The 6,662-nt window shown below is 42.2% G+C and overlaps 1 protein-coding gene across 1 annotated transcript in view; it reads right to left on the bottom strand.

Annotated features, from left to right (window-relative positions):
- The window catches only part of LOC122353989 (transcription factor SOX-13-like), a 20,614-nt gene extending 14,093 nt beyond the window's left edge, over positions 1 to 6,521 (bottom strand). Inside the window, exons 1-2 of the mRNA XM_043251941.1 lie at positions 6,321 to 6,521; positions 169 to 403 (exon numbers count right to left, since the gene is read on the bottom strand). Coding sequence (XP_043107876.1) covers positions 169 to 403; positions 6,321 to 6,518 — 433 coding nt within the window. The 5' untranslated portion in view covers positions 6,519 to 6,521. The remainder of the gene's footprint in view (positions 1 to 168; positions 404 to 6,320) is intronic.
- Positions 6,522 to 6,662: the final 141 nt, after the last annotated feature.

Raw genomic sequence — 6,662 nt, 5'->3', positions numbered from 1 at the left:
TATATATATATATTAAATGACTAATTGTATTACTCAAAATGTGCAAAGAAAGACAGGTATGACAGGTTAGATCACTGTTTGGCTCTCAAGACTTTGACAACGTGCTGCAAATCGGAGCAAAAGTTGAGGATGTGAGTCTAAACACGTATTAAATTGTCCCTCACTCACCCTCTGGCTCGTTCTTGATGAGTTCCTCCATCTTGCGCTGTTTGAGCGTGTCGACCACGTCGGCCAGGCTGCCCTTGCGTCTCTCCGGGGTGCCCAGAGCTGAAGCGGAGCTGGGTTCGCTCCCCGGCCGCATGGACCCCTCCTCCTGCTGCTGCTGCTGCTGCTTACTGGGTGAGGTAGAAGAGTTGTGCTGGGGGTAGGGGCTCAGGGCCAGGCCTTTACTGCCATCCTGATCCTGACGGAGAGAGAGAGAGAGAGAGAGACAGGGTGTTAAACAAAGCGACAAACAGGCCTTCACTAATTATTTCGTCCTGTTCCTGAGTGTTGAGGCATGTTTAGATTGACTTTCATCCTCATCTGCCCATCTGTACTGTAGAAAGTCTCCCTTTCTCTCTTTGCCTCTGTCGGTCTGAAGTCTCTTTACACAAAATCATTAGCGGCGAAAAGTTTCAGTCGTTTCACCATCACAGAAACTGTCTCTTTCTCTGAGAAGGGAAGTTTTTCTACTTTGAATCAGCTCCAAACACACAAGAACGTCCAAGTTTTTCAACCACATTTTTCTTCTCTTTTTGACCAACATGACAGCTGCGATATCAATCACCATCTTCGACGTTTCATGCATTGATCTTACGTCCAAATATATAACAGTTCTCATCTTATGTTTTCTTATGTAATGAGAAAACCTCAGAGTTAGGCTTGCGCGCAACAAAAAAGGAAACTGTGCAGTTGTTGACTTAAGGGGCTATTTCGAACTAATACGAGCCATAAAAATTACTTTTATTGGTATAACTTAATATAGCCATATTAAATGACATTTTGACTTGAATAAAACCGGTTTATTGAGATTCTGCTACAAAAAAAAGCTTTTTGTAAATGTTTTGTAAATAATAAATATGCTTATTTATCCTTAATTTATATAATTTAAATATTGCTTCAGCAAGTATATGCACACACTGTAAAATGGGTAAATGACTGATTTATGATGATGAATTATTATACACACCACGTTACTTCCGCCCAGCTCTGCATCTCCTTTATAAAGTTTAATTACAAAACAAGTCAGGTATTTAGAGACGAGGTCAACAGTACAAGTCCTTTAATCAGGGTTAATCTTTGGTCAATCCACATCTATTATCTACCTTACCACCCGCGTGACTGACAGCAGCCACAGCCAATCAGACAATAGCATAATCCCACTGACGTGTTTGGGATCCAGTGACCAGATTTACACCTCAACAATCAACATCAGCTTCTTCGTGCCACCTGTATCCGTCACGCAAAGCAAAATGTCCTCAGTCCAAACTGAAGTTCACAAGATTGATCAAGTTCCGTGTGCAGGTCTATTACCCGCTTAGATTTTAATAATGACATCTGTTTTTAATCATTAACTCAGAGAGTGAACAGAGAGCAGCAGATGGTTCATTTACTAAAGCTTAATGCGACACAATTTACACAAGACTTTCACAAGACAGAACAGTGGCAAATGCAATTTTATTTTTATCAGTAAAGTGAGACTGTTGGATGATCTGACTTGGCCCCAGCAAACAAAACAATTCATTATATGCAAGATGGAAAAAGTTTAAATGCTACAGAAAACTGAAATAATATTAATAATAATGTTTTTGTTTTTTTAGTGCTAGCCATTCGTAATGTGCTTTTGTCACAGAGTGTTACTACTTTACATTTATAATCATTAAATTGTATGTGATAAAACGATTAAACGACTAAATGTAAAATTATACACTATTTTTAATCATGTCTATTACTATTCACAAAACAATTCTATGCAACAATTCTATGCAACATTGTTTTTAAAACAAGTTTTAAAAATAATGATTATTAGCGGTACTAAAAAATATGATTATACTCTTTTCTATTAAAGTTTTTCTACTATTTGATAAAAATATATATTTATAAAAATGATTTTTACATTAAGTAAAATCAATAAATGACTAAACGTTTTAACATCAAACGTTGCCGTTTTCTTTATTTTAGTCATTTACATGCCATGTAATAACATTAATCACTTTCTTTCACACGAAACAGACAAATAAACAAACATCATATTCAGATCGGGTACATAAACGCAGTTGTCAACACTCCATATATCCAGTTACACTGAACATATCACACAGATTGACTCGTCACAATCCATCATCATCATCATGATAATAATAATTACTGTAGAACTAATTAAACTGAAACACTTTCACTTGCTACGAACGCATACCGAGAGACATTTCACGTTGATACTCATTCACAAACAGACTGATGACTGGCAAGCTTAAAAGATCTTAACAGGCTTTTATGATACACGGAAAATATGACAGCTTGCATACTGATCCCCCCCCCCCCTCTTTCCGTAATCTCCCCGCAAAAAGGCACGTTTTTCCAGACACACCCCTTCGTTTCATCCCTCTCGGCCCCATCAGCTCCAGTCGGGCCGGTCGAACTGGGATTAGGAGACTTCTGCAGTCGCAAATGACCAAAGTGGTGCGAGATCACCCCGCCATTCGCAAACAAAACTGTCAACTAGCCGTTAAAGAACTAACGGAAAAGAAAGATAGAAAGAAGAGGGGAGGACTAGAGAGAGAAAAAGCCAGGGAGAAAGTGGGAGCGAGTGGCAGAATGGCAGGCGTTTCTCTCTGCCTGCTTTAGTGTGGCATGCATCTTAAAACACGGTCACACCTGTCACTTCCAATCTATCTAATCCACTGCATACTTCAAACCGCAGCTCGCGTCTTTCTCCAGAGATGTCTAGAAAACAATTCCGATAGAAGGTGCGAGGAAACTGTATTCCTTCGCTTTTTAATGTCCTCGGTCGTGACACTAAGTCTCGGACAGAAGAAGCAGCAGATGAGCTAATGGCTTATGTGTTGCTTTCTTTTGCCCCCCTCCCTTTTAAATACTAGGCAAAAGTGAGTAACAGGTCTACAGTAGGGCTGATATTCAGGTTAAGTACCCCTATTTTGTCCGTCGATTACGTGTGAGCGTGCGATTTTCCGCTGGGGATGAATAAGTGTGCAAAGCTGAGTATATGTATTTATATGCATTTCTGATGTGCCGTTCTGTGCGGTGTGGGCGGTTCTGCTTTTAGTTGTGCAGATGTCAATTCTTCGTGGAAAGGCTGAAACTGCGCCTCTCTCCACGACCCTCTCTTCATCCCTGAACCACGGCAGCATGGCGACAGAATTAACCAACTTTTGTCTTGTTAAGCTCATGTGTGACAGGAGCACATTTAAACACACTTCAACTCTTGCCAAGAAAGCAAAATGCCTTCTTTTCCCCCTCTAGTTTTTTCCTCTCGTCTTCTCCCTTCAGCGCAGATGCCAGCTTTCTTCCAAATGCCACCTTTTTTCTCCCTTCTTTTTTTTTTTTTTTTATGTTTGTCCTTCCTGTACTCCGCAGGATTCCAACCTGTTTCCCTCAGAGCGTTTCTCTCGTCGCTTCTCCTCTCTCACGCTTCCATATGCTAAGTTAAATCCAGTTATTTCACTGGTACAGGTAGAGTCTAGCTAATGAGACTAACTCGAAGCGCGGCCGTGTGATTCTCTGGCTCGCGTTCACCACGCGCTGGGAATCTAACCTCTACGCTTGCTATCAGTTAAACTGTCAAGAGTCCCGCTGCTGAAACACACACGCTCGAGTTGGACATCTCTCCTCTCCTGCGGTGCTGACGCCTCGTCTGTTGTCTTAAGCCCGTGTTGCTGATCTCTACCGTGTGTTCGCAATCCGCTCACCTCTAAACCTGGCTCCACCGAGCTATTGTCAGCCCTGATCCTGCCGTGAGCGCACGCACACACAGATGAAGATTTACAAATGCTTCACACACTTCCAAACACCTTGCATTGTCTCGTCCCTGAATTTACATGAGGTTATTATGTCATGGAAAAGGCTTTAATTAATTAGTTTCGTGTGACACTGCCATTTTAAAGCATCGTCAGATTTGATAGATTGTATTTGTTTGGGGGGAAAAAATGTAAATACAAGAGCGCAAAATTTATATTTCTAACACTGAAGCAAAAATGTACCGTAAACAAAGATTAATTATTTTTTTCGTTTTTGTTGGTTTCTCAATAAACCTCAAATAATTGATTTTATTACAATCACAATGTATATTTAAATTTTTTTTTTTAAATATTAAATTAAAATATATGAAGCTAGAAATATATAAACAAATTTAGTTCACTTTTAAATGTTATTCTTTTTTTTTTGAAAATTACATGTTTGATTTTTACAAAAGCAATCTTTTAGGAACACTGTACAGGAGTCGGGTGAAATGATACTCCGTTGTTTTTGACATAAAAAGGCTGCATTTGACGCATCTAAAAACAAATCTTAACGTGAAGCGCACATCTTCTCTTAATGCCTCTCCTCATTAACCGGACAAAAGGGAGAGTAATTAACACCTCGCTATTATCACCCGCGTGTAAAGCTCTTCCCACCTTTCGGTTTCAAAGCCCTCTATTTCCCGCCTGTAAAAACTGGCATGAGTTTACAGAGCGCCGGGGACGCGCACCGCCGCGCCGACTACTGTAGCGGGTTGTGCGCGCTTCAGCCCCGCTGACCCCATCATCACGAGCGCGCATCTCTCCCTCTCTCTCTCCCCCTCTCAGGATGAAGAGGTCAGCGGAGTCTGAAGCGCGTGTGCGCCGCTGCCGTGTTAATTTACAATGACAAGATAAAGCGGTAATCTTCCGCTGCGCGCTACCCAGGGACTCGCCGAGTCGATTTACACTTCCCTATCACTTTATACAATTGCCGTGACAAAGCCCCTCCGAGTCCCCACTCGTGTAAATCTCTCTCTCACTCAACTCTTCTGCCAGTCAGCGCGGATCGGCTCAGGGAAACTTAATGTCTCACACATGCCAGCCTGCTTTTCCCAAAATCCGCCCGTGCTCGAGACGGATACGCTTTATTAATCCACATCAAATACAGCGCGCGTGTTTTTTCATGCCACGTCTGTCATGTCAGCGCGAGAGACAGAGACAGCAGTCTAGTCTTTCAGATAACACAACAATTACAAGCACTGCGCTGCTGCTGATACATAATTATTCACGTTATGATTAATAAGAATTTACAATAAATACAATTTGTTCGGTTGCACGTGCAGCTGCGCTATTCGTGTTGCTGAACTGGCATCATCATGTACGGAACAAATCTGTGTCAAATCTAAACTTACTGCAAAGAAAAGTGCACATCTTTGTGCTTTACCTTCCCGTACACGCTTGATGAAATAAAGGTTCTTTATTGGCTTCTGGTTCTTTGAAGAGTCTTTAAGATTCAAGGAACCTTTCCGTTAAATAAAAGGTTCTTTATAGTGAAAAAAGGTGCTTCAGGTTAACAAATAAAAAAAACTACTCAATGTTCTTGAGGCATCACTGAGAAAAACTCTTTCTGGAAACTTAGTATAAATAGAGCTTATAAGTACTTTAAGGTGCTAAATGTATAGTAGCGACTATAAATGAGAGAACAGACAGTCATAAACAAACACACCACTCTGCAAGCTGACTGTATAAAGTGAGAACGAATGAGACGCTTGAGTGAAAAAGCTTGAGGACTTTGGTTTATTGTGGGAAACGGTTCCAAAACGGCAGAGTCCAGCGTGCCCTGTAATCACAGTTAATTGCAGAATTAGCTTACCGTTAAGTTCCTTAAGTACTGATTCATTGTTTTACAGCCAAATTGATTCCTGAAGCCTGCGTTTATCGAGACGAAAGAGATAGCAGAGTTGGGTGAAAGGGCACCGAAGAGATACCAGAGCTCAGGTGTGTGTTAAAGTGAGAACGACGCTTCGGGGTCACGGGGTCCATCACCCTTACATTTCATCTCACGCCTTTAAATGTGTGATACAGTCCATATCCTTCATGACTACAATAACCCATCATGAACTCACACTCCAAAATGGCACATGAACAGCCAAGCTTGTGAGTCATTTTGGCCACGTTCAAAAAGATGACCTGTCTCGCTGCATCTGCCCGTGACATCACTGAAGCGTGATGGGCATTTCCGAGCCAAAAGTGAAAGCGAGAGAGAGGCGCGATGGGAGGGGCTTATTCTAAGAAGGAGGGGTCGGTCAAATGCATATTAACCGAGTGGGAGGGGACGACCTCGTCCAATCGTGCGAGAAAGCTTCGAGCGTGGGGACCTACCATGTTCGCGTGTAGTGTTGGGGGGCTGTCGAGCAGTCGCGGAGATCGCGGGGACACTTTGCTGCAGTACGAACTCAGGGGCAAGTGAATGACAGCATGTCCGTCAACCTCTTCATCCTCCAATCGCTGTCTGCTCGTCGCCATGACTACCTCTCCATCTGTTCCCCCATATGGAGAGGCTGGTCGCTTGGAAGACATCCTGGAAAAATGAGAAAGGAAAAGTGACTGAGGCATTCAGGAAAGACATGGCAGAGGCAGAGACGTGGCTGTTGTTTAATTGTGAGTGACATACACGGGAGCATTTCACNCGCACACCTGACACACACTACTCGCATAATGACA

This window comes from Puntigrus tetrazona, chromosome 11 (genome assembly GCF_018831695.1).
Source record: "Puntigrus tetrazona isolate hp1 chromosome 11, ASM1883169v1, whole genome shotgun sequence".
Classification (NCBI taxonomy): Eukaryota; Metazoa; Chordata; class Actinopteri; order Cypriniformes; family Cyprinidae; genus Puntigrus; species Puntigrus tetrazona.
This window is presented reverse-complemented; position numbering and strand designations above follow the sequence as displayed.